A 27,970-nucleotide genomic window follows, 5' to 3' on the forward strand; every position below is an offset into this window, starting at 1 on the left:
GGACTTTAATTGAAGGGGGATGGCTCCACCTCTTCATTTTACAAATGAGGAAACCGAGTTCTCACGCAGGAAGAAATGGACCCATGGTTACACATCAGTCAGCGGAATAGCTTTCGAGCCAGGTCTCTGGATTCCCAGTACAGAGTTCTTGGCAGCAGTTGCTCCTAGAACTGGCTGCATGGGGACTCCCTAAAGACCAAGGTATAAATGAAGATTCCCAGGCAATACAGATCCCAGGTCCCAGGCCAGTCTTTCTAAATCAGACTTTCTGAGAGGGTTCTCTAGTGCCTGGCTTTTAATCAGGCTTCCCCAGGTGATACACCCAGCTCTGCAAGTGGCCTACAGTTTAACCACTCTGAGATTTGGGGGGAATAAAGCAAGAATTATTGGAAAACTGAGGGGATAGGGATGACAATCACTTGTATGAAAGTCTGATGAAGGCTGGGAGGTAGGCTCCAACCATGGCCAACCTACACTTCTAAACCAGTGCTGTCCAATAGAAATAGAATGTGAACTACACATGGAATTTAAAATTTTCCTAGATAGGTCCGGGCACGGTGGCTCACACCTGTAATCCCAGAACTTTGGGAGGCTGAGTTAGGCAGATCACTTGAGGTCAGGAATTCGAGACCAGCCTGGCAAACATGGTGAAACCCCGTCTCTACTAAAAATACAAAAAATTAGTTGGGTGTGGTGGCACAAGCCTATAGTCCCAGCTACTTCGGAAGCTGAAGCACAAGAATCACTTGAATCTAGGAGGTGGAGGCTGGAGTGAGCCAAAATTGTGCCACTGCACTCCAGCCTGGGTGACAGAGTGAGAATCCTCTCCCCCAAAAAATTGTTTTTCCTAGATAAAGATTTTCTAGATAACATTTCCTAAATTTTCTATATATTTCTATTTTTCTGAAAATTTCTAGATATAGAAAATTTTAATTTCACAATTGAAGTTCTCAATTTTAGTTTACATTAAAAATGATTTTAAAAGAAACAGGTGAAATTAATTTTATTTTATTTTATTTTTGAGATGGAGTCTCACTCTGTTGCCCACGCTGGACTGCAATGGCACCATCTTGGCCCACTGCAACCTCTGCCTCCTGGGTTCAAGCAATTCACCTGCCTCAGCCTTTCCAGTATCTGGGATTACAGGCACCCACCACCACACCCCACTAATTTTGTATTTCAGTAGAGACAGGGTTTTACCATGTTGGTCAGGCTGGTCTCAAATTCCTGACCTTAGGTGATCCACCTGCCTCGGCCTCCTAAAGTGCTGGGATTACAGGCATGAGCCACCATGCCCTGCCAGGTGAAATTAATTTTGATAGTACATTTTACCTAACCTGATATATCCCTTATCACTTAAATATTTACCCAATGTAAAAAGTATTGAGATCATTTACATTCTTTTTTTCTTTTTTCTTTTTTTTTTGAGACTAAGTTTCGCTCTGTCACCCAGGCTGGAGTGCAGCGTCGAGATCTCGGCTTACTGCAACTTCCGCCTCCCAGGTTCAAGCGATTCTCTTGCCTCAGCCTCCCGAGTAGCTGGGACTACAAGCGTGTGCCACCACATCCAGGTAATTTTTTTTATTTTAAGTAGAGATGGGGCTTCACTGTGTTAGCCAAGATGGTCTCGATCTCGTGACCTGCCCGCCTTGACCTCCCAAAGTGCTGGGATTACAGGCGTGAGCCACCACCTGGCCTTACATTCTTTTTTGCATATTAAATCTTCAACATCCTGCATGTATTTCACCCTTAAAGCACATCTCATTTCACACTAGCCAATTTCAAGTGCTCAATAGCCACGTGCAGCTAGCAACTATCATCCCAGACAGCACAGAAGGAACACTTCCATCACTGCAGAAAGTTCTATTGAACAGCCCTATCCCAGACCAGAGGTTAGCAGCCTTTCAAAGTGGCAGGAAAATGTTTCAGTGCTTTTTCTTCTGGCATTAAGGGGTCTCGTAATCAAAGGAAGAGAAACATTCTTATATCTTTCTAGAAAAGACTTGTTTTATTCATTCAAGGAAAAGGACAAAAAGGAGACCAGCTATTTGTGGGATCTTTGAGATGGATTTTCTTTCATCATGGTAGAACCCAGGAAATATGTGAAATGGCTGGGCACAGTGGCTCACACCTGTAATCCCAGCACTTTGGAAGGCTGAGGTGGGCAAATCACCTGAGGTTGGGAGTTCAAGACCAGCCTGACCAACATGGAGAAACCCCGTCTCTACTAAAAATATAAAAAATTAGCCAGGTGTGGTGGTGTATGCCTGTAATCCCAGCTACTTGGGAGGCTGAATCAGCAGAATTGTTTGAACCCAGGAGGTGGAGGTTTCGGTGAGCCAAGATTGGGCCATTATACTCCAGCCTGGGCAACAAGAGCAAAACTCCATCTCAAAGAAAAAAAAAATGTATGAAGTGCACAACTCTAAGTGTGAGAAGAATTTTACAAATGTGTTTATATGTATACACCCATGTAACCCACTCAGCTGAAAATGTGACATTTCCAGCAACCCAGAAGTTTCCATTGTGGCTCTTCCCTCTTTCTTGTGAATACCACATCCCAGAAGTAACATTATTCTGATTTTCAAGATTGTTCATTAGTTTTGCCTGCTTTTAGACTTCGTATGAATGGAATCACAGTTTATACTTTCTGTGTCTGGCTTATTTCACCCAACTCAATGTCTATGGGATTTTGTTTTGTAGATCTAATAAAATCTGGCAAATTTCCAGAGGGCCCGGAAGTGCACTTCCCCTAATTTAGGCTGCTAAAAGCCCTGCCTGCCCCAATGTCATCTTATTTCTCTTATTCATCAAGGCATCAATGGCCCACAATGAAACAGGAGAATATTAGAGTCCCTAAGATTTTGGCCCCTGGAGGTCTCAGAAGTCGAGAATTTGCAATCATGCCAGGCACAGTGGCTCACGCCTGCAATCCCAGCATTTTGGGAGGCTGAGGCAGGCAGATCACTTGAGAACAGGCGTTTGAGACCAGCCTGGGCAACAAGGTGAAACCCCGTCTCTACTGAAAATATAAAAATTAACCAGGTGTGATGGTGCATGCCTGTAGTATCAGCTACTTGGGAGGCTGAGGCAGGAGAATCGCTTGAACCCAGGAGGTGGAGGTTGCAATGAGTAAAGATTGCGCCACTGCACTCCAGCCTGGGTGACAGAGCAAGACTCCATCTCAAAAATTAAAAAAAAAAAAAAAAATTGCAACCAAGCAAGACAGAAGGGATCAAGGGCTCTGGTCATGATGTGCCCTTAACAACAATCAGTGACTTATGATAGGAAGAGACAGACTCAGGGCCAAGAATGTGGCACTGAGCCTAGCAGGACTTTTTCTGACTTCCAGTTTATAGGTAATAGCCAGTGAGAAAATGAGGGCCTCCATCTGTCCTACCTCAATATCCACTGTCGATCTTCTCTCCATCTCATCTCCTTCCCTTTAAAAAGTTGTTGAAACCACTTCTGGATTTATTTTTCTAGATCTGGAGCCTGAAACCCCAAAGAAACCAAGGAACCAGTCTTCCTTCCTTTCCCCACTGACTTGTATCTGAGGGAGCTGCCTCTCTCCTTTGAGCAGCAAATCAGGAAGGCTGGTGGGGGGGCGGGTCAAAGCTGCATTGAGGGTCAAGCCACTGGGTTCTCAGATGGAAATGGCCCTTAGAAGATCTTGCTACTGCTCCCTCCTCTCTCTCTCATGGTTGCTGGGCATCAAGAGCCTTACCTGTGGCTTCTTGTCCCTCTCCTCTGGGGACGGGTCTGTTTCTCTGTATACGACAGCTTTGGTTACCAGCATATCAGGATGCTGCAGTTTGGCCTCCTTGATGGCCAAAGCCAGGGCCTGGTGGGAAAGAACAGCAAAGGATGGAACCATGAAATATCTAAGATGAGAGAGACTGTGGAGAACAATAAGCCCTCTAGTGCATAGCTGGGGAAACTGAGGCCCAGGGAGGGGCAAAGTCAAACAATTAAAGGGAGAGACTAGAGCTTGGGTCTTCTGGCTCCTACTGGCTCCCATTCAATGCCCCTTCCTTGGGGGTTTCTTATCTGAACAGGGTCAGCAAGAAGTGGACACCTTCTCTGCCCATGAGGGCAGCCATCCGTGGATAACCCGATATGGAAGGGACTGAGCACTGGGCAGTGCCACTGGGAAGAACAATCCCTACCCCCATACCTGGTCTTGATCGACATCTTCGTCCCCAGTAATGATGATTCGCTTCTCGATCCTCGTCTCAGAAAACCCTCCTTTCACAGTCTGCAAAGGGAGAGGCGGGTGAGGTCACTCTTGGGCCCTATTGGGGCAACAGCTTCAAGAGGGCACCTACCCAAAGCATCTTTCAAGGGCAGGGCTGAGAACCAGCAGTTACCTTCTCTCCTGACTTCTTCAGATTTTTTCTTTTCTGGGTTTGGACTTTGAACTACAGATTTTGCCTGGTTGCCACCACTCCCCCCAACTATCAAACCACCCTATCTAGGTCTTCCAAGCCCAGCTCCATTGCTGCCTCCCGGACACTCGTTGGCAATGCTTCCGCCTTCCTGCTTTGGTACTCCCGAGCCCTAAGTCTGTCTCGCTCACAGTTTTGGACTTCTCTGCCTGGTGCCGACCTTATGTGTGTCTGTGGCCCTGTTCACCTCACCAAGCTGCCAGCTCCTGAAGGCAGGGCCTGTATTTGTTTATCTCTGTACTCCCTCCTCCCCCACTCCCTCACCCAGTCTAACCAGGGCAGTGCTGAATGCAGATTTGTTGAATGAACACATGAATGAAATGTGAATGGTGACAAGGTTCTGCCTTAAACGACTTCAAACAATAGTACAAGAGAAAATTACATCGATGATGCTTATGACCTCTGCTGTTTTCTGAAGGCATGGGGTTTGGGCAAGCATAGGAGTAATAGCTGCGGCAGGACCTAATTGTTTGGCATGTTAAAGCACGGTGGTGTCTGTGGGGAATCCCAGCTGGAGTCAGGAGTAGACAGAAAGAAGAGGGGCTCCCAGTTGGCAGGGACTTTGGGAAGAAGAGTTTCCTGAGCTGTCTGCTATGGGCGTGGGATGTAAAGCCTCCCATAAAGCTTTCAGAGAAGTCAACATTGCTCAGTAATGCTTTTGCTGAGAGTGGGTTCTTTGTGGGGTATGTGAGAAAGTGCTGAGTCCTGCAGAGGCACAGGCAGAGCCCAGGACAGTCTGTGCATGAAGGCCCAGTGCAACTGACCAGAATTCGCCTCTGATGGCTCACCAGAGCCTCCAACTCGACCCACCTCAACGTGGCTACTCCAGGCCTCCAGCCCTGGCTAGGTGCCCTCCTGCCTTCCTCCTGGCCACACAGGTGTGGATGCATCAGCTGGCCTGCCTCCCAATGAGCCCTTGTCCTCATTGCTGGGTCACCCAGGAAGGCTTCCCTCCTTTGTCCCTGCCTCTTTCTGCCTGGGCTCTGACTCACACCCTGGTCCAGGCCCTCCCCACCAGGCCTGAGTTATTTATTATCTGTTTCTCTCCACACTTCTGCCTCTTCTTTCTCCCACCTATCTACATATCCCAGTGGATCTGCTATTCTCTCCCTAAATCTATTTTCACTGGGTTACTCTCCAGTCTAAAAACCTTCCTGGCTTTCCAATCTCCCCAAGACCCAGATTCTCCAGAGTCAAATGTGTCCTGGTATTTGTGTTATTTGCTCTATATTCTGCCTACCTGCCTCCATTGCAACCTAATTTTCCAGTTATACCCCCTACATGTGCTTCTCACATCCCATAAACAGGCCTCACTTACGGCTACATTCAATAGCCCCTGGCACAGAGGACAACACAAATAAAGTTGACCCTCACTGACATCTGCTCAACGAACAAACAAATAAGCAAACACACAGTTTCTGCTTCCCTCTTCTGCTTCACTTAGAACACCTGTACCTTTCTTCTCCTCCCTCAGGTGTCCTGCCTGGCTTTCCAAGACTCCACTCAGTCCCCACTTCTTCCAGGAGATGCTTCCTGACTCTTGCAGGGCCTCCCATAGCATCACCCCATCTAGATTCCTCCAGCACTTTCCATCTACAAGGCGCACATGCCATGGTTCACAGTTACTTCAAAGAGATGAGTATCGTGCCCCCAGCCTGGCTGTCCATGCCGTAAGGGAAGGGCCCGTGCCTAGAACAACATGTGGCACAGGACAAAGCACAGAGCATTCCAGAAACTGGCAAACACTACAGGCTTTCTCTGTCCGCTTTACATATGGCGACGCCAAAGCAGAACAACAGTTATGACCTTCTCGCCTGCAGCCCCGCTGGGGCCATGGGGTGCCCTGCTGCTACTCACTTTGGTAACATGGGTGGTGGTGGAGGTTGAGAGGGTTTCCGCAGTGGCGCCGTAGGTGCTGGTGAGGACATCTTTCCCGATGATCTGCGGAATATAACCACCCCCCACCCAGGGTGTCAGGTAAGGACACTGGGCTCTGGAGGGGTGGGGGCGGGGTGGGGTAAAGGGCCCCGTGAAGGTGACGTTTCGAAGCCAAGATGCTTTGAACCATTAAGAATTCAAGAATACTGGAATCTTCAGAAACCTATACCCAAATTTCAGATTCCTAGACGCCAAGATTCCTGAGGTCCAGAATCCTAACAATACCCTAGAATTTAAGAATCCTGGCATCATGGAAGAATGACCAAAGGGATCCAAGGTGGAAACAGAATCTTCCTGATGCCCCATCCTGTCACAGCCAGGTGCACACTCTCTGCGGAGGTAAACAATGAGAACCACAGACTTGGAGAATGCAAGAGCTGGAAGAGACCTCACAGTGATGGACTCAGGGTTACCGGGCAGGCACCAACAGAGGCAGCTCCAGATTCCAAGCCTCTGGCCTCCTAGTCCATTGCTCTTCCTGGTTAGTAGGGAGGGCAGATGCAAAAGAACCATCAGAGGCACCACCAAGGTGAGGGGCTGCTTCACCCTCACATGCCGCCAGTGCCCTGCATACATGTGTGGGTTGGTGGGGAGAGGGCCACTCATGAGAGTCTAGCGGACAGCAGGGAGCCCTGTGGCATCTGAAAAGGGTCCAGTTTCCTGGCTCAGCATCTAGAAGTGTACCTTCTGGGCTCAATGCTGCACTTTCTGACAGCCATACATGGGTCCATGCCCATATTCTCAGTGCGGAGTCCCCTAGCCTGAGCTGGCCTTGCCCACTTACCGGAGAAAGAGAACGGATTTCCGTGGCCACCGTCTGTGGGCCTGGGATCATGGCAGCTGCCCCCTTCCCGGACTTGAGACTGCTCTCCTGGGGAAACAATAGTGCTCAGATGGCCAGCTCTCAGGCGGATGGGCCCCCAGGAAGGCCGGAGCACATGGCCACGTAGCTCTCACAACCACAAGGTTGAGTAGTAACAGTAGAAGCAAAGGACTGAAGGCATCATTCAGTTCCACCTCCTCTCATTCATCCCTCGCTCACTCAGGCACATACTCATTCACTTGCACACTCACTCATTCAACAAACATTTACAGAGAGTCTGGCGTTAGGAACACTGCAGTGATCAAGACATGGCATTCTTCTCCAGAAGCACTAGCAGAGGAGTTGCCAGATTCAGGCTCATGTCCCCCCCCGCCACCTTTGAGCCACATGACTCGGGGCAGAGCCACTTCCTCTCTATGCACCTTGCAGATACATCTGTAAAAAGGGTCCCCTGCCCCAATCCCACAGAGAACCTATGAAGCTAATGGAGTAGAAAAGGTTTTGCAAACCAAAATACATAGGATAAATATAGGGGCATAAGCTGTCTATTTAGAATGTAATAATAATGACTTTCTGAGTGCTTGCTACGTGCTAGGCTAGTGTTTTAAGAATGTTACATGCCTTATCTCATTTAATTCTCATAACACCCGCAGGGCATTATTTTAAATATTCCTGATTTACACATGAGAAACTGGAGGACGAGAGAAAGTTAAGTGTTCAGTCCCCCAGCAAGTTAGTGGTAGAGCTGGAACTTAACTCCACGTTGTCCGACTCTAAGTCCAACACGCTCTTCAGCATGCCACTCTGCCCTAGTGACTCTTTCTCTTCAGACAGCTCTCCTGGCCCTACCTTAAATTCTAACTGCTAGAGCTTCCTGGAATTGTCCCTGGACTCACTGCCCCCCATCTGGCCAGGGCCCAGCTGCCTGCTTCTACCTCCTACTTTCTGCACCATCTCAGGGCTCAGCCTTGTCTGTCCAGGGGCCCAGAACTGTGTCCATTCTGCAGGTCCTCAGTGGCTTGACCTCTGGTTCTGGTCCGGGCATGGCACTAGATGTGGACCTCTGCCTACCAAGGGGCAGGTGGGGACAGAAACTCACTGACTTTCCCCTGCCCCTCCCACACCTGCCTGCAGCTGAGGCTGCCAGCAGCCTGGTTCCTTGGTACTGCACCCACAAGGCACGTTCCAGATGCGCCTGCAGTCTCAGAATATGGCCCAGCAGCAGGCCTTCCAAGGGCGGTGTCTGGGCTCAATACTTCCTTTCCCCTGGCTTAGGCAAGAGCCACTAGCCTCTCTGAATCCTAGCATCATTTTGGGCCTTTCTCCCTTAAAGCCTCTTATTCTCTCTTTGTTCTGTCTTTCCCAGGGCAAAGCCTCACCTCCGCCTTCACACTGAAAACAGGGGCCACCACTAGGGACATCAATCATTCAAAACAAGGTACCCTCTGCTCCTCCCTTCCTCTCCCGTATCCTTGGCCAGTCCAGTCACCTGCCTCCAGGAGGAGCGGTTCCTCTCCCTGACCAAGGCAAACTCAGCCCTCTGTTCCTCCACACTCAGGCTCTCTTCACTCGCCACCCTCTCTCTAGGCTGCCTCAGCTACTCAAGGGCTTCTGCTGCATCATCGAGGTCAAAGTCCTCTATCCCTTCACCTGTAGCTCAGATCTTTCTTGGATCTTAGGCCTTTAAAACCAGTTGTGTCCTAGACATTTTCCCCCGGAAATGTCCCACAGGCACCTCAGACTCATCCGATCTCGAATGGAATTCACTGCTTCCTCCAGTTCCAACACACGCTTGTCACTACAGAGCACCCTCCCCTAGCGCTCTGTTTATATCAGCAGTTCTCCAACTTCAGAGGCATCAGCTGGGGGGCTTGGAAAAACACTCACGGCTAGGCCCCACCCTAGAGTTTCTGAGTCAATAGGTCTAAGGAGGAGCCCAAAGGATCTGCCTTGCTAACAGGTTCCTGGAACCACATTTTGAGAACCACCGGCTAGTGAACAGTGTCACAAGCTCATCTTTCCTCTTGTCCCCTGAACATTCTACAAACAACCAAATCCTGTGCTTTCTCCCCTCCAGGCATCCCTTAACCCTGACCCCTTCTCTGTATCCACCTCCTTGCACTCCAGTCCCACCCTAGCCTGGGCACTGGCATCTAAGCTGGTTCCCTGCCTTCTCTCTCTGTCTTTCCCAGTGGCTTGTGGGCCCCAGAGCCCAGGGATATTCCCTTCTTCAAGCTGGGTTCACAGAGCCTGCTACGGAACTGCACACATCATGGGTGTCCAATCAATATTTGTGGAAGGAAGGAGAGAGAGAGAGAAGGAGGGACGAATTTTTGGCTCCAGTCCCTCCTCCACACACGTTGCTAGAATAATCTTTCTAAAACACAGAAACACATATCTGATGACATCACGTTCCTAATGTAAAAACTTAAGTGATTCCCTATTTTCTGCAGGAGAGAGGTTTGAACTTGGTATATGACATCTGAGGGCCTTCAAGCTCTGGCCTCGCCTTCCTTTCCAGCCTCCTCCCCTCCACCACCTCCCACCCCCTGGCTCCTCCTCCATGTGCTTGACATCTGGCTTTCCTGACCATTTGCCCTTCCCCAAATGCTACGCTCCTTCCCTTCTGCCCTTTGCACTTGCTTTTCCCACTGTCTAGAATGCCTTCTCCTGGGACTGTACCTTAACTTGTCCTTCAAGCATAGCTCACTCAAATGTCCCTGCCTAGGGAAAGCCTTTCCCGGCTCCTCCTGTCACAGATGTCACCCCATAGCTGTCCTCCTGGTGGCCCCTAGGGTAGCGTTATTACACTGTCCCATGAAGGCAGGAAAGAAGTAGCAGCAGCTCACATCTACAGACCACTTATTATGCACCAGGCCCTGTTCTCAGGGTGTTGCACAGGTTGCTTTGGTTCCCCCTCACATCAGCCCTTTGAGGTATGTGCTATTCCTGCCCTCTACCCGCACCCATTTTACAGAAGTGAAAACTGAGGCTTGGAGAGGTTCAGATAACTTGTCCAAGGTCATCCAGCCAGGAAGTGGGACAGCTGGGCCTTGTTCTCCACTGTAAGCCCAGAATCTAAATACAGGGGCATAGCACATTAGAGGTGCTCATGACAGTCATTTGAATGAATGAATCCCAGCAGGCACTATTGTTTCTTCAACTATATCCCCAATACCAGGCAGATAGTACAGACTAATAAATGTTTTTGGAACAAATGAATGGATGGATGGATGGATGGATGAGTAAATGAATGGTATAAGTGCCTGCTTACCATATGAACGGATTTAAAGTTAGCCCTACAAACATCCCAATGACATGTGGTGAAGGACTGAGGGAAGAGGAGGAATTGAGTGACCAGGGAAAGTTGTGCAAGCTGGTAACTAGCTTGGGCTTATTGATCTTAAAGTTTCTGTGTATTTAAAACCTATCTGCTGGCTAGTCTAGACTGATGGAATTCCCTTCCTGTGTATATGTCGGGGGGTTGGCAAGAAACAGTATCTTGAAAACAACTTCTCAATGGCTCAAGATAGAGCTGGCTCCAGCATCCCTACCTTCCCTAGACCCAGCAGCAGCCACAACCGCAGCCCCAGCCCCACGCGGCTGAGGTTCACCATGGTCAGGATCAAGGGAGCAGAGCAGAGCGGCTGGGGTTGAAAGTGGAGCTTCTGGTGTCAGAGCACCTGGGGATAACCTGGCACTAACACTTACTGATTGTGTGACCTTGGGTAAGTCGCTTTATCCCTCTGAACTTCAGTTTCCTCATCTGTAGAGGATGTGGAGGGAAGAGCACCCACTGAGATTATCCACTCAGGAATCTCAGTACATTGCCTGGAACCACAGCCTGTGTGCTGACTGCTGTGTTCTGTTTAATCACGAAAGGAGCTAGTGATGAAGAGGTCTCTTAGAGCGAACTGCAGAATGGGGATTATTGTTTTACAGATGAGGACACCTGAAGCCAAGGACCTTCCTTAATGGGTCAGACAGCAAATATGTAGCAGAACCATGACCTCCCTCAACAGGCGGTCCCAAAAATCCTGTTTCCAACTTAGGGTCACCGTACACCATCTGCTGACCAAGGCAAGGAAGTGGTCTAAGACACGAGAAAATATGCAGCCACCCAGATGGGTCCACAGGAAGGACTCCAGCCTCACCTTCAGAGTGGAGGTGAGGTGAGCCAATGAAATCTCAATGCAAGATGAGATTCGTGGGTGCCAATAACCAAAGAGGACCATCCTCTCTCTCCCACTGCTGTGTCTGAGACAGTCTAGATAACTGACTCAGGGATTCCACCACCCATATTATTCACTTTGGAAAACTGAGGCCTGACTGTATGTCCTGCGGCAACTAAAGCCCCAGACAATAAACGGCTGACTTATGTCCCACACCTGAGGCAGTGAGAGCAGCTCACGGCTTCCTGAAGCAGCCAGGTGGTGTTAGCTTGTTCTCTGGCTGTTTGGCAGGACAAGGGGGCTGGTCAGAGAGGGAAGCCTCCTGGGTTCAACTTACCATGGTGGTCGATATGGTCTCCGTGGTGATGGAGGGAGTGGTTGTTATGAACTCCCTCCCCACTGAGGTACTCCCATCAACCTGCTGACCAGAGGAGGAGTCGTTAGAGCTGGGGAGAGCCAGGTACCCCTGCAGCATCTGTCACCTGGGCTCACGGCCTCCCAGTTACAAAGCGACAGGCTGTGTGAGGGAACACCACTGGCAGGGGGCTGCACACAGACCAGCTCACAGAGGGGCAACAGGCCTCATTACATTCCAACCAACTTATGTGATAAAGAAAAAATAATCTCAGAGTATCTGGCAAACTCTATCCAAATTTCAGTGCGTGTAATCTTTGACCTATCAATCTCTGGGTACCGGCTCTTTGGATATAACCTTTGAAAAGTTTGCCCAGAAGTACGAGCAAGGAAATTCACAGCATTGCTCATCATGAATTGCACAAGACAAAAACAACCACAGGGCCTGCGAATGGGAGACAGAGAAATAAATTAGGATTTACCTCCTAAGTGAAATGAGGAAGAGTAAAGTGGGGCTATATATGCCAACAAGGAGTGATCTCCAAAACAATTACTAAGAAAAAAGGTAAGGTGTAGGAAAAGATCACCTCTGTGTAAACATTTTTTAAATATATAGAGATGTAGCTATCTGTGTTGGAATCAGTTTCTATTTTTTTCTGGGTGGTATTATAAGAAAAATCTCATTTTGTTCTGCTTGAATTGTATAACTGTAAACTTTTTTTGTTGTTTTGTTTTTAGGTCAACAAGGGTTACTGGGCTGTGGGATCTAGGGCTATTTTTAGTTTCTTTATACTTTTCTGTATGAAAACACGACAGAAACACGTATTACTAAAACGAAACAGGACAGAGGGGGAAAGCAGCTTGCCCAAGGTCACACAGCTCATGAGAACTCAAGAGTCCTGACCTGTAGTAGGTGGCTTCATAAACTCCTACCATCATTCTAAGAGTGGAAGAAAAAATTCTGGGAACAAAAGAACTGCTCATGTTGTATTGGTTTATGTCTTATTTCAGTTTCCTCTCTTTTTTTTTCCTTGTCACCTAGGCTGGAATGCAGTGGTGCAATCATAGCTCATAGTTCACTGCAGCCTCGACCTCCTGGGCTCAGGTGATCCTCCTACATCTGCCTCCCAAGTAGCTGGGACTACAGGCATGTGCTACCACGCCCAGCTAATTTTTGTATTTTTTGCAGAGACGGGGTCTTGCTATATTGCCCAGGCTGGTCTTGTACTCCTGGACTCAAACGATCTGCTTGAGGCGATCTGCCCCAGCTTCACAAAGTGCTGGGATTACAAGTGTGAGCCACTGTGCCTGGTCTTATTTCAGTTCTTGAGACAAATGTTAGTCTCAGAGCAAAAAAGCTCCTAGCATTGTAGCTCTTCTGGCCAGGAAAAACCAAAAGGGCATCTATCAGATCCTCAATCTTAATTTCCTAGGTTTAAAAATCACAGAAGGAGTGTAGGGAATGCATTAGAAGTCGTGAACCTAGGCACATCACCTCTGCATGGTGGCTTTCTCCAGGGTGGGCAGGATGCTTCCTTTTGTCAAGACACATGATTTTTGGTTTTCTTCCTTCACTTTGTTCATTTTACTGATCTGATGTGGAACTCGCATGCATAAAAAATGACCCAGGATGAGCTATTCTGACTGAAGCTAAATTAGGATCTCTCCCTCTTCTCTCCCCAAGCAGCTCCTGGAATGCCTCAAGAAACCTCTCCAACTCCTCCAAGCAATGTGAGCACCAAGGTCCTAATCCACTAGCCAGTACAGTCCTCCCAATATGTCCTGGAGGAAGGGGTAGACGGGGTCATTCCCATTTTATGGATGGCTAAATAGAGGCTTTAAGAGGTATGGTCTTCCCAGGACAAGAACTTGCTTTACCTCTCGCCCCTCCCCAGAGCTCAGAGAGGACACAGGCAAAGAAGAGCATCAGGATTAAAACAGGAGTTCCAGGGAAGCTGAGATTAAAAGGATTGGCCAAGGGGTTTGGCCACAGCAGTGGGGACCCTGCCACTAAATGCCCAGTACCCATGCTCAGGGTACGTTGGAAGGCACAGGTTACCTGGGTGTTATCCATAGCGGAGACTCTGGTCTGCAGTACGGCCTCTGGCTCAATCTTCTTTCTAATGGCCAGACTGCTGACAGTCATGGTTTCTGTTTTCACGGGCTGTAGGGAAAGTAGGGAGAATGCTCTGTAACTGAAGCCCTGGCATGACCCTTGCTCACAGGCAAATGCAGTGTGGGGTCTACAGATATCTCCTATCCCCACAGCTGGCCACGTCTCTGGAAGGGTACCCAGGTCAGGGTAAAAGATATGTGGTATGATATCACAGACAAACAGCACATGAGGAGAGCCAGGACCACCACCAGGACCAGGCAGACCTGCCCCACGTTTCTGTGCCACACACCCTCATGGTGGCTACATGCTGTTTTTAGGCTACAATTAGAACATCTACTATTTCATTAACATACTCTATGCCAGGGCCCGGGCTAACTGTTTTCCTTGTATATATAATATCACCGAATCCTGAATGACTTCAATGGTGAGCTTACCACCTTTCAGCTGCTTCAGCTGATCTCTTCTTTTTCTTTTTTTTAGACAGAGTCTCCCTCTGTCGCCCAGGCTGGAGTGTAATGGTGCAATCTCGGCTCATTGTAACCTCTGCCTCCCAGGTTCAAGCAATTCTTCTGCCTCAGGCTCCCAGGCAGCTGGGACTACAGGCCTGCACCACCACACTGGGCTAACTTAGGTATTTTTAGTAGAAACAGCATTTCACCATGTTGGCCAGGCTGGTCTCGAATTCCTGACCTCAGTGATCCACCTGCCTCAGCCTCCCAAAGTGCTGGGATTACAGGCGTGAGCCACCTCGCCCAGCCTGGACTATTCTTTAGAGCAGCCACACATCTAGGAGGCCTACAGCATCCAGGCAGGAGAGGCCAATGAGTGAAGAGGGTTTGTTGAGGACTGGGGTGAAGTAGAGAGCATGTGGGATCTATCTGGGTGTGGCCAACTGTGACTGTGACCTCTGAGTGTCTTTTTCTTTTTTTTTGAGATGGTATCTCGCTCTGTTGCTCAGGCTGGAGTGCAACGGTGAGATCTCTCAGCTCACTGCAACCTCTGCCTCCTGAGTTCAAGTGATTCTCCTGCTTCGCGACCAGAGTAGCGGGACTACAGGTGCGTATCATCATGCTCAGCTGACTTTTGTATTTTTAATAAAGACAAGCTTTCACCATGTTGGCCAGGCTTGTCTTGAACTCCTGACCTCAGGTGATCCACCTGCCTCAGCCTCCCAAAGTGCTGGGGATTACAGCTGTGAGCCACCGTGCCCAGCTATTTTGTTTGTTTGTTTGTGTGTGTGTTTTAGAGACAAGGTCTCACTCTGCTGCCCAGGTTGGAGTGCAGTGGCATGATCTCACTGGAACTTACTGTACCTCCAATTCCTGGGCTCAAGTGACCTTCCTGCCTCAGCTCCCAAGTAGCTGGGATTACAGGCACAAGCCACTGTGCCTGGCTGAAGGGGATTCTTATAGATGGTTGCAACCCTGTAACCCAGCCATTCATCCAGTTAATTATCTGTTAGTGCCTAGTATATGCCAGGCCTAGAGGAGCTGCCACCTGGTGGGAAGGCAGGCTCATCAGCCACTGACCTGACAGCTTTGGATAGTGTTGGAGCATAGGCACTACAGGGGAAGGGGGCCAATACTTCTGCCCAGGGTGATCAGGAAATCCCCTGCTAGGAAACTGGCCTTTGAACTTGGTCCTGGAACATGACAGGTTTGTAAGGCACAGAGAGGGAGAAAAAAAACCCTTCTGCTCAGAGACTACAGCATGAAGTGAGAGCCCAGAGGAGCTAAGCTCATATTTTAATGCCTGGAACGTTGGGGAAAGGAGAGTGTGGGACAGAGGCTGGGTCTAGAAGAGATGAGGAGGCAAAGAAATAACATGGGCAGACGTGCCTTAGAGAGATCCCTTTGCAGCTCTGCAGAGGAGGCCAAAGAGAGGCCCAGACACAGTCTGTGCCTCCTCAATGACCATGTCTCCTCTCTTCTGGGAGCTTCCATTACCACCCTGAGACCCCAGGGCCAGATGACCCCAGAGAAATAAGCCTGGGCCCCCCAGATCAGGAAACACCATTCAACTTTCAGACCAGGCTGCAGGAGCCCCCGAGAGTCCACAGACACATGCTCTCTGCAGGTGCCATGCAACACAGGCGGGGTGGGGGCATCACATAAGACCAGACGGCCTGTCATTGCTCAACCTCAGCAAGCGACGGGGTCACAGGGTTAAAACACCAAGGAGCGCGTGTTAGGGGTGAACCGAGACGGCAAACATGCGAGCACAGAACCATGCTGTTCTGCGGAGGGGCAGTCATGCAACATGAGACAGAGCTTCAGGCTGCAGGCTGGGTGCTCCGTCTTCTCATGGGTGGCCCGGGGCCCTCTGAGCATGCGGTGCCTGATGGACCCAGCTGTTGAGGAAGCTCCACTGTACCTCAAACTGGGGCATATCCGGGGTGGAGCAGGCCCCTCGATCCGGGCTGTCTTCTATGCCCCCAGACTCATCATCCTGGCTGGGGGCCCCCTTGTTGAGATCCCGGGAGAACACCAGGCCCTCAGTGTCTGAGTCGCTTTTGTCCCGGTCGAGCTCAGGCAGGCTGCGGGAGAAGTCTTCAAAGGCGCTGCCGTGGTAGTCACCAATGACCGTGAAGTCCACCTCAGCCTCCAGGCTGGACGTAGAGCTGACTGTGATGCTGGAGCACTTGCGCTCAATGGCCAGGTGGTTGTCCTTCAGGAATACCGCGTCCTTCTCCTGGTCCTGGTCCTCGTCGCCCGTGTCACTCTCTGGGGCCCGGGGACGTGGTGGTTTGACTTTCTCCTCGGAGCCCTCCCTCAGCCCTGCTCTCTATGGCCAGATAAAATCAAAAGGATAGGGATGTGGGGTGGGGAGAGAGAGAGAAGAGAGAAATCAAGATGGTGAATGTCAGGAGAAGCCTCGGGGCTATGTCGACATCCCGAATGGAAGAGCAGGCCAGGAAACAAAAAACACCCCCACAAAATGTTCCTTGAAATCATAACAAGCTTAAAAAAAAACCAAAAACAACTCAAGAGTGGAGATGCCCCTTTCCGAGGGCCTCACACTGATGGCAAAAGCAAGTACAAAGCAAACGTCCTGCCAGTGAGTCCTGGACAGGAGGCTCCATCCAAGGGTGTTGAATCTGGGAGCTCACTGGAAGCGGCATTGCGCAAAAGGCAGGGATGGAAGCCCGGACCCCAGGCCCATCCGTGCAGGCGGGCGTTGAGAAACAGAAACTAAGGAGGGATTCAGGGAGACCCAGGAAGGGAATGCAGAGAGGTTGGAGCCAAGAGCTTTGAGAAACAAAAGAGAAAGCCAACATATTTGTCAATTCCACTGAGTCTCCATGGGAGGGGTCAGCATCAACTAGAGGGAGGAGCAATTCAGGGTCAGGCCTTTTGGGCAAGAGCTTCTTGGGAGCTGAGTGTTATGCCGGCTCCACCCTGAGCACCATGAGTGGACCACAGGCAGGTCAGAGGCTCTGGTCCCATCAGTGAAATTGACAACAGCGGGCCAAGGCAGTGCCTGGGGGAACCAGCAACTCTTGTCCGACATACATACCTCTCAACTGGCCTGTCAGGGATTAAACACCACACACACATGTTTGGCTGGTTCATGACATTCTTTTAAAAGACCAACCTAATACCCATGAAAGATTTTTAAAGAACGTGGCTTCTGGTTCTAGGGATTCAGTGGGCTTAGACATTCACTTGCAAAGCGAGACTCCATTTAGCCAGTTCCTAGAAGGTTGAGAGGTGTGAGGGAGACATTCCAGACAAGCCAGAGTTGAGCAGCAAAAGAGGTGCTGCCACAGCAGGTGGGAACCTAAGGCGGCGATGCATCCTGGCCAGGTGAAGGTGACTGGGTCATCAGGGCACAGAGGGACTGCAGAGACCTGAGGGCCTGAGGGGCTGGCGAATCTCAGGAGCCCCCCCTTCCCAGGGGTGTTGGCTGCTAAGTTGGTGGAGCATTTCTCTTCCCTGACCGCATCTCCGGATTTGTTCTGGATTAGAGAAGACAGTTAGTCTTAAGGAGGCAGAAAGAAACTTGGCACGGGGACTGAGAGGGAACCAGAAGCGAAGGATGGAAACCTCTGGACTGTCAGCTTTCCCAAGGCAGGAGAACCAGGGATGGGAAAGGATGAAGAAAGATCGCTGGACAAGCCAAGCAAGATAGGCAGGAACTCAGCAGGTAGGAGCGGCAAGGCAAAGCAGGTATGTCATTTGCTGATGGTGGTGCCACCTTCTCCATGGGGGTTGTGTGACCCTCTGAGCACCAGGTCACACCAAAAGCTGAGGGTCTTTGTGGCCAAGCTAACATGGGCCAAGCGGAGAAGCCCATCATTCAGCCTGAGCTACACCCAGGCCCGTTTAGGGAAATGAACTCACAGGGATGGATAAGCAGCCTCTGGTTGCAGTAATGACGAGGGGCCACTGAAACATGCTTCTAAGAGCTACAGAGCATGCGGCCAGCCCCCATGGGTGGGGAGCAGCAGTGGGGGTGGGGGCTCACGCGGCCAGTTACCCCAGTTCCAGTAGCTTCTGCCAGTGTGGTTTCACAGCCCGAATCGGGGGACATGGGCCCCAGTTCTGTGTGTACTTCCTGGTGGGATGTAGAAGTGTCCTCCCCAACGTGCCTGGTAGCCAGGGGCATCACTGTGGCTTTGGGGCCAGCAAAGTCCTCTGGGGGCTGGAGCTGGACAAAGCCCAGGTCTGAGAGCATACTCCACTGCCACTCTGCAGTTCCCACAGAGGCCTTTGATGACAAGTCATTTGGAAGGGCCTTTGCATCACCCTGGCTTATTCGGCGAGTTTCAGCTCCATGGGTCTCAAATATCCGAATTTTATTGGCCACTGAGGTCTTGCTAATATCTTCTAGGGAGCCCTCTTGGCCCCCAGCCTGGAAAGAGGTCCTCTCCCTTTGCTTCCCTGAAGGGAACACTAACCCCAAAGGTATGCGCCCCTCACCTTCTTCAGGGACTACTCTGGGCTTTCTGCTGGTAATGGGAGGTGGCCTGCGCTCACCTCCTGTGTTAGGGGACACCACAAACCTTGCTTGGTCCTTGGGCTCTGGACTGACTTTCGAAAGATGGACATGTCTGAGAAAGGGCTCCCTGAGCTCTGAGGGCTCCCCTGACCCATGGGAGGCTGGGCTTGGAGAAGCTTCCTCCTGAGCTGCCAGGTCCTCTGAATGACTGGGGGAGGCCGGCAGAGGGATGATCACCTCCATGTGAAGAAATGCTGAGGCCTCGCAGTCTTTCAGCTCAGCCCCACCTTTCTGGGTAGGAACTGCTCCCCTGTCTTTGGGTGGGAAGTTGCCTCTGTCTGGTTTGGCTGGCTTCCTGACATTCAGAGGGACGGCCCGAGGAAGGGTGCAGGCCTGGGGGTCGGGACGCATACCTCCTCCTCTGTGAGGAGGGCGGTTCTTCAGTTCCTCTGTGGGACTTTTCTCAGCCTTTACCAGCAAATCTCCACTCATGGGGGCCTCCTCCTCACAGGCTGTGCTGGCTGTTGGGTGGGTAAACGATCCTTCCACTCCCCACTGGACATCTTCGTAGTCTCCAGCAAATGTCTGTGCTGCAGTAGGTCCCTTCAGGTCACCAGGTCCTCCATGGTTCTTAAGGGTCCTTGCCCCTTCCTCTGGGGAAGCCATGTGGGCTTTGTCCTTGCTCCTGCTAGAAGCGGTGGCAGAACCCCTCAGGTCTGAGGAATTCGGTGATGGCCTGGGCTCACCTCCAGGAGGGGCATCCAGGCGCCCTTGTCTCTCCTCTAGGGGTAGGGGGAAGACTTGGTCTTCTAAGTCTTTTTCTTCATAGTTTAAATAGAAGCTCCTCTCTGCAAAGGAGGTATCAGTTTCGTCGCTCGACTCAGCTCTGACTTCTGTGTGGACTGGATCCAATAGAAATGACTGGAGTCCTCCCTTGTTGGAGGCTGAAGAGAGGATGTCCACCTCTGCTGGCCTGGTCCCTGGAGCAGTGGGCCTCCCACAAGTGTGGGGCTCCTCCAACCCCTTTCTCAGCTCTGTCTGGCCCTCCAGCTGACCATCTGACATGCAGCGGTTCCTGATGGTTGCCTCTCTAGTATCTGCCCTGAGCTCAGAGCCCTCAAGGAGCTTTTCTGCCAATGTGTGGCCTGATGCCAGGGCAGCCCCTTCTGGGCCTTCCCTAATCCAAGGGACTTCCTCCCACACTGACTCAAAGTCTTCAGGACTTGCAATCATTCTTCCTCGTTGCTGGGTGTTTGCTCTTCTGGTTCCCACCATTTCTTCCATGGCCACTTCCACTTTGAACTTGTCCACCAGAATGTCTACCTTGGAGAGTCTGCCGTCGGCAAGGATACCAGCAAGGTCTGCCTGCCTTTCTTCCTGCTGCGTGGTGGTCACTTTTAGGAGACCGAGATCTTCTGGCCTAGTGTACTGTCTTTCTATAAATACCCAATGCTCTGAACCCTGCGTTTCAATTGGAGCAAGAAGAGTTAACATGAAATATCAGGCACCTGAAAAATGGGTGTTTTTCCCTTTGTAAGAGGGGAACAATCTACCATGGAAAGGTTTGACTCTGGGACAGCACATCCCTAGAACTGGCTGGGGAGAGGAAGGCATGACAGTGCCAGCCATTCTCATCGAGGTCACTCTTCCCCATCAGGCACGTGATAAATTATTGACCAATTTTCCTCAACCACTGACCCCAACTTAATAAAATGGGATGGGGTATTATGCCTTCCCCCATGTCAGCCATGAGGAAATGGAGATCCACGGATGGGCCAGGACCCTTCCTCTTCCTCTTTTTTTTTTTTTTTTTTTTTTTATTTTTAGTAGAGATGGGGTTTTGCCCTGTTGGCTAGGCTGGTCTCAAATTCCTGATCTTGTGATCCTCCCTCGGCCTTCCAAAGTGCTGGGATTACAGGTGTGAGCAACCACACCTGGCCCCTCTTCCTCTTTTAATAACATAACTGCCACTGTCAGAGGGGGAGGTAGTTTTTGTTATGTGGCATCTTTAAATGTTAGAGCCGAAAGTACTCTTACGATGTTATCCAGTCTCATCTCCTCATGGTGTAAATAGGGAAACAGGCCTGGAGAAGGTCAGTGACTTGCCCAAGGTCACTGTTAGGAGAAGACAGAGTCAGGAAAAGAAAGCCTGATTTTTGAGGCTGGAGATCTTTTCTAACTTATTTCACAACCACAGGATATGGGTGCCAACTATGATCTAACGTCAAGTTGAAGGGATGCATTAAGTTCCATAGGCCACAGCCTGAAATCCAACCTTTGTAAGAGGGCTTCTGGGAAGAAAGCAGAGTAGTTGTGGAGATACCACATGGCCAGGTTAGTGCCAGGCATCACAATGGCTTAAACAGCTTGAACGCTGTGGGGTTCAATCTAAAAGAAACAAATACCAGGGCCCATTCTAATTCTAACAAACCCCATCAAAAGAGCAGAAAAGGACTGACCAGAATGCATCAAGGAAGGGAGAAAGCTAAAGATCTAAGCATCATCGTGCATCAAAAGCACCAGAGGCCGGTGTGGTGGCTCACGCCTGCAATCACAGCACTTTGGGAGGCCGAGGTGGCCAGATCACGAGGTCAAGAGATTGAGACCATCCTGGCCAACATGGTGAAACCCTGTCTCTACTAAAAAGAACAAAAAAATTAGCTGGGTGTGGTGGCAGGCACCTGTGATCCTAGCTACTCGGGAGGCTGAGGCAGGAGAATCATTTGAACCCAGGAGGCAGATGTAGCAGTGAGCCGAGATTGCGCCACTGCACTCCAGCCTGGCAACAGAGTGAGACTCCATCTCAAAAAACCAAACCAAAACAAAAAACCAAAAGCACTGTCAGGCCATCTCCCAATGGCTTCTACCTCCCCCAAGAGTTCATCAAACAATGCCTGGGAGGGGATGATACACTTCTAAAATGGTTAGAAAAGCAGGAAGGTCACTGGGTTTTTCATCTTCTTGTAGCCACAGGATACTTCCCACAAAATTTTAATGGAAGTCTGGGATGTGACAGAAATACAGAGCTGCCCTGGTGAAGGTGGGGGTGTGGGCGGCCTTGGTGCCCTGAGGTAACTCCCTCCTTGAAATCATTGCCGCAACTAGAGCCCCTCATGATGCAGATATGGAAACTGAGACCGGGAGAAGCATCTTGCCCAAGGCCACACAGGGAGCAAGTGGAAAGGCAGGCCTCGAACTCAGTCTCTGATGCCAAGTTCTGTGAAGTGTGTCCTCTCCACCCTACCATAACCACCTCCACAGGGAGACGTGCCCAAAACTGCTCCTGGCAGCAGGAGGGGGAAGGTTTATATGACCTTGGGCTCCTTTTCAGGTTATGACTTCATGAGGACTCGGTTCATCCCACCCCCCCTGGGAGGAGTCTGTCAGATCCCATAAGATCTGACAAATTTTGAAGGACCAAAACCCTCTGTTCGCCACTGCATTTTGGCAAAATCTCTCTGATTGCCAGGGAATCAGAACCCATTAAGATAATCTTGTCCATGGGAAGAGAGATAAAAGGAAGGGGGAGGCCGGGCGTAGTGGCTCACACCTGTAATCCCAGCACTTTGGGAAGCCGAGGTGGGCAGATCACAAGGTCAGAAGTTTGAGACCAGCCTGGCCAATACGGTGAAACCCTGTCTCTACTAAAAATACAAATATTAGCCCAGCGTGGTGGCACATGCCTGTAGTCTTAGCTACTCGGGAGGCTAAGGCAGGAGAATTGCTTGAACCCAAGAGGCAGAAGTTGCAGTGAGCTGAGATCACACCACTGCACTCCAGCCCAGGCGACAGAATGAGACTCTACAAAAAAAAAAAAAAAAAAAAGGAAGGGGGAAGGTCTAGGAAAAGTCTGAGGTGAGTTTCTAAGTTTTTACTTCTGGTCATTAAGCCTTCAGGACCACAGCTCCTGAACCATCCCAAAAGAATGTGCTTTGAAAGCCCACAGAAGCCAGGTCCCTTTGCTCATCTCCTTGAGAAGTGGGTTCCTTCGGCTGCCTCCATTCCAGCTGTACTCACATCATCTACCTGGCAATGATGGCCAAAGCTAATCAATAAGCCTCCTTCTGGAACATTCCTGCCCCAATTCTAACTAGCAACTAGACTGGACAACCAAGAGTGAGTGGGGCAGGTGCTGGCAGAGAATGAAAAGTAAGACTCTGCAGGAAGAAAGGGGAATTGTGGTGATTGTTAGTTACCGTGTAACAAGCAATGCCAACCCTCTAAGTTATTAAATTTAATCCAAATGGCAACTTGTGAAGCATATATCGTCATCCTTATTTCAGAAGGGGAAACGGTATCCCAGAGAGGAGGGGCCATGCACAAAATCACAGACTGAGCAGCAGGGAGATGAAGTAAAATGTAGGATCCTGAAGAGGAAAAGAAGACTGAACGAAAAAGAGAAAAACTTCCACGGCGCGAAAGCACTGGTGGAGCTACACACCTGGCCCGAGGGGTTGGTATGAAAGTCATTCTAGCTCGATTCATAAAATGGGATATTGTTAGGGTAGCCCCAGGTAGCCGCTGCTCTGCAGCCATTCTTTCCCAAGCTAGGGGACCGTCGGTGCCTTGCTCGGAGTGCCTCCTGCCGTCATCTGGGGGAACTGCAGCAAGGGAAGCTATGCAACAGGGGTTGGGAGAAATCGAGCCAGTTCTGCTTGTAGCTGTCTGCACCCGAGGCACAGACAGGAAACTCTCCAGCCCAGCAGTTCTCCTGACTATAGGCTGTTCAAGCCCCTCCTGGAGCTCTGGGTCGCATTTTGGGGCCTGCCTTTTTTTTTTTTTTGAGAAGGAGTCACAGAAGACGCAGGAAGGAAATGGCTGGAATGTCATGCCCTAACTAGCCACTGCTAGACCTTATTCAGGCTTCTGAACAGAGGCAAGACCTTAAGGCAGAAGGCATTTGGGTGCCATGACCTCTGATCCTAAGCTTAGAAGTCAGAGCCTGCCTCTAGAGTCACCTGCCTCACCAGGGCCTGAAGGAGAGAGGGCATTCCTGCCTCCCCTTCAAGGCCAAAGGCAATACAGGCTGTTCTGTCTTCCCAGAATGGTTGCAGTCCTGTCCCTCCTGAGAAACAATGGATGAGGGAGGGGCTGGCCCTTCATGGATCTCTGGGATGGGGACATTTCCTTATCACAGCATGGGCTACCTGTTGCTTCCATCTGCTTGGCAGAATCGGGTACATTCCCCTCACCCCAGAGAAAGTGTTTTCTTAAGACCACAGAGGGTGGTTCTGGGGGGCAGGAGGAAGGGGCACAGGTGGGTGAAGACAGTAACCTCAGGAGATGCTGCGAGGCTTTTCTGAGTGAACACTTCCAAGCCTGCGGCTGCTCCAGGCTCAGGTACCAAGTCCTGCTGAGAGATGTCCTGGGTCCTCTGGGACTGCAGGGGAGGCCCAGAGCCAGAGGAAAGGGAAAAAGGGAGGAAGGGAAGAAGGAGAGACAGAGACAGGAAAAGAGGGAGAGAGAAAAAGTACGAGAGATACATACACACACACACAAAGTCCATAAATAGCCCAGCTTTTTAAGTCCCACATCTTTAGGATTAGTGGATTAGGTCAGGGAGTAGCCACTCTGGGGGGTGAGCTAGGGAGGGACGACCCTTCTGAGCCACTTGAGGGAGGGAGTCCCACAGTGAGCTCCAGGGCCCTTCTCCCATGGCCTGCCCACTCTCATTCAGAGCTGCTGGGGCCATACCATTCAGATGCTGGTTCTAGCTCTTCCCTGGATGTCTTTGGCTTAGGCTATGGTTCAAGCCTGCAGTATGGATTACAGCCCCCTTTAAACATTCAAACTTGGGTTTGGTAAAAAAGTTCCCACCGTTTTCCCCTTAGCCCAGATGGGGCCCAACAATATACGGGGAAGCTGCTAGGAATTCTGGATGATATAGGCATCTGCAGGACACTCCCCACAAGGCTGGTTTTTGGATCAGGGATTCTAGTCGCCATCAGCAACAGCCCCATGACCGCCCAGCACCTTCCAGTTGAGAAAGTGCTTTTATATTCATTATTTCTACCTTCCCAACTACCCTATGGAATGACAATTCTGGTTCTTCTACAGACGGACTAGGCAATGAGGCTCAGAAAGGGGAAGTTACTCACCCAAGGATCCAGTCAATCCTCGTCTATGACACCTCCCCATCTCCCCAATCTTCAAAGGCCCCCTAAATGCCAAGGGGGCCTGTAAGCCAGTTTCTGAATGGATGGTCCATAGCTCCAGGGTGAGCTCCTGTACCATAGTTCTTTCAGACAGTGTACTGTACTTCTTGGGGCTGGGGGAAGGGCTGGGAGTTGAACAGATGCTACCTTTTATTAAGACTCATCTTCTAGCAGTTCTAGCTATCACCAGCAGGTGGGGCATACCCTACACCAGGCTGCATTGAAACACTCCAGAGCTCTAGACCCCACTCCCCAGGGCTCATCCTCCCCTTCTCTTCTGGAGTCTCACCCTTTCAGTAGCCTCTGCATCCCACCTCACCCATAGCCAGGCCAAGCCTGGCCAGCCCACATCAGGATTGATTAGAGGCCACGCTGAAAGGCAAGAGGGGGCGCTGTTCACTGGACCACTAGACCAGACCCCGCCACCCAGTCCAGGGTCTTGGTTGTGCCAGAGGCAAACAGAGGCCCTTCATGGACGAAGAGGTCTGCCCTTCTTCCATGGCACCAGACTTAAAATCACCAATGGGGGCGCCACCACAGTAGCTGTCTCTGGACTCACGCCTTACCAGACAAAGCCCTCTGTTATCTGGCAGGTTCAGTCCATGGGTAGTACTGATCCAATCAAATGATCTGCTAATTAGATCATGCATCACCAATTTTCAGAGCATTAGAGGGCAGCACACACACAATTGACTCTCTACCTGGGTCTTTATATGATTTGGTCATGCTCCGAGGCAGCTGTGATTTAACAGCAAATACAATAGCATGGGTCACAAGAAAATTGGGTTCTGGCTCCTCTTCCATCAGCTATGACACTGAACAAGTCCTTACTCTTTCTGGGTCTCAGTGCCCTTGTCTGTAAAATGAAGGTTCTAAGCAGGTTCCCAGGGTCCTTCCAACTTTTATTTTATTGAGAAAGAGAGATTTTATTGGTTAAAGAGAAGTCATCTGTGAATACCTCTAGTTAAATTAGTATGCTTGACTTTAACACTTTGGGTTGAAACATGCTTTCTTTATCCTGACTTGAAGTCAAGCTCCTCTGTGGAAGAGTCTGGAACTCTCAAGTGAAACAATAACTCACACTGTGCATTGAGGTACTCTGCTGGTCCCTCCTACGCACATTATCCATCCCCATGAAGTAGGTGCTTTGATTATCTCTACCCAACGCGTCTCAGAGACATTAAGCAACAAGCCCAAAGCCATCCAGCTAGTAAGCAGCAGAGCCGGAATTCGAACCCAGGAAGTATAAGTCTACATCACAATCGGGTTTGAGACCAGTAAGCAACAGCTCTAGGGAGGAAATACTTAAGTCTAAGCTGGGGTAAATATTGCCAAGATTTGGCGAGGGCTAAAAATACTGACTTGAGAGTCTAAATGCAGGGCTTCCCCAAATCCTAACTTCATCTCTTTCTCAATCAAGAAAACACCCCACGCTTTCCACTAGGAAAGGCAGGTCATGTGGGATCCTTTTCTGAAGCCTCAGAAGCAAATTTCTGGGAAGAGCCCATTCCCCACCAGTGGGCTCTGAAGCCCCTTCCACAAGGGACCACTCCCTGATCTGTGTTTTCACAATAGGCACAACAGGGTCTGGTTCTGGATGGAGCTTTTGGGATTCTCAAAACGTGTGCATGAAAAGCCCCTGCAGCACTTGTTCAAATGCCGGCGCCAGCACTGAATCCAAATACCCGATTCAGTAGGTCTTGGCTGGGGCCCTGAAACCTGCATTTCTAACAAGCACCCCTTCCCCATTATACTCTGGCTGATGGAAGAGGAGTACACCAAGCCACCATGAGTCTTGAGTTTTTCATGTTTAAAGTTGGTTTCCAGGACCCAGATTTAGTGACTTCATCTCCCTCAGCCTCATTTACTACCCTCTCCATCCCCACCAGCCCCTAAGCAGCAATGGGGGAAGCATATTGATGTGGGGGATCAGTGTAAGTCAGTAGGTAGCAACCACCCCAATGCCTCTTTACCCAAGGCCCCTATCCAGGGGTTCAGGGTGACACCTACCTCATTGGCTTTCTCGGGGGTGCCTTTAGGGGAGGGGGAGGCTGGTGAGGAGGGCAGCCTGCGCTCCCGTTCCCAGTCTCTATCCCGGTGGATGAGTTTGCTGTTGGGCTCCTTCAGGGTCCTCTTGAGTTCATTGATGCTGGCCTGGTGCTTCAGCAAGACGTCCTCTGGCTTGTCTAAGAACTAGGGACAGATGGAGAGGGTGGTGGTGTTAGGGGAACGGCTCCAAGTGGGGGATGCGGGGTGCAGGGATGATGGTGGCAGTCATCATGACCACCCTCCACCAGCAATGTGGTTCCCACTCTGGCCTGTGTCACCCCTCATGGCAGCCCCAGAGGCCAACCAGGGCAAGGACAACCACGCCAACAGGTGCACAGCCCAAGGCACAGAGCACTGAAGATGAAGAACAGGAGACGTCTAGTCAAGCCACCTTTGCTTCTTCCCTGCCTGGCTCCATAGCCTCTGAGCATCCAACTCTACCCAAATCCCACAGGTCTGGGTGGCTCCCTTTCGTGCTACAAGCCCAGGCTTAGTCACAGAGGAGACTTCCCTCTGGTTACAACCAAGGCAAAGCCAGCGGCAACTGCCAGAGAGCTGTAAGAACTCACTAACCCTGTTGACTGGGCTGCTCTGGCTTGTTCGGGGGCCTCCTAGATCCCTCCTGGATCCCAGTGTCCACTTTCTGGTCAGGACCGGGGCCACTGTACTTAATAGGATGTCCAGTCTGGGCCCCTCCCAGCCCAACATGTGCAACTGCTCGGGCCCTGGGGAAGCCACAGTACAGATCCTCCTCAGGCCAGGGACATCCAGGAGAATGACCAAGCTCCCATGCCAGGGAACAGGGGCAGGAACAGATTGTGTCCAGCCTCCTCTGCGATAGGCCACTACCTTCCCCAACCACCCCGGACCTTCCAGATACCTTTTAGGTACTGACTCACCAATAGCAGACAGGGTGAGATACAGCCATATAGAGAAACTAGGATGCTGTGGAGTGTTGAGGAAGATTAGGAGAA

General features: G+C 50.4%; 1 protein-coding gene across 22 annotated transcripts in view; it reads right to left on the reverse strand.

The window, feature by feature from the left end:
- The window catches only part of EPB41L1 (erythrocyte membrane protein band 4.1 like 1), a 145,148-nt gene that overhangs the window by 7,556 nt on the left and 109,622 nt on the right, over positions 1-27,970 (reverse strand). For 5 of the 22 annotated variants that reach the window (XM_017512755.2, XM_037732842.1, XM_017512772.2 and 2 more), the window contains 11 exons: positions 26,958-27,140; positions 24,068-24,172; positions 18,331-20,253; positions 17,702-17,809; positions 16,225-16,635; positions 13,795-13,899; positions 11,719-11,802; positions 7,171-7,257; positions 6,306-6,389; positions 4,178-4,258; positions 3,728-3,844 (listed from right to left, as the gene is read on the reverse strand). In XM_017512755.2, the coding sequence (XP_017368244.1) occupies positions 3,728-3,844; positions 4,178-4,258; positions 6,306-6,389; positions 7,171-7,257; positions 11,719-11,802; positions 13,795-13,899; positions 16,225-16,635; positions 17,702-17,809; positions 18,331-20,253; positions 24,068-24,172; positions 26,958-27,140 (3,288 nt within the window). The remainder of the gene's footprint in view (positions 1-3,727; positions 3,845-4,177; positions 4,259-6,305; positions 6,390-7,170; positions 7,258-11,718; positions 11,803-13,794; positions 13,900-16,224; positions 16,636-17,701; positions 17,810-18,330; positions 20,254-24,067; positions 24,173-26,957; positions 27,141-27,970) is intronic. The other 17 variants (XM_017512890.2, XM_017512881.2, XM_017512862.2 and 14 more) reach the window with 13 other exon arrangements.

Source organism: Cebus imitator, unplaced genomic scaffold (assembly GCF_001604975.1).
Source record: "Cebus imitator isolate Cc_AM_T3 unplaced genomic scaffold, Cebus_imitator-1.0 Scaffold18, whole genome shotgun sequence".
Taxonomy (NCBI): Eukaryota; Metazoa; Chordata; class Mammalia; order Primates; family Cebidae; genus Cebus; species Cebus imitator.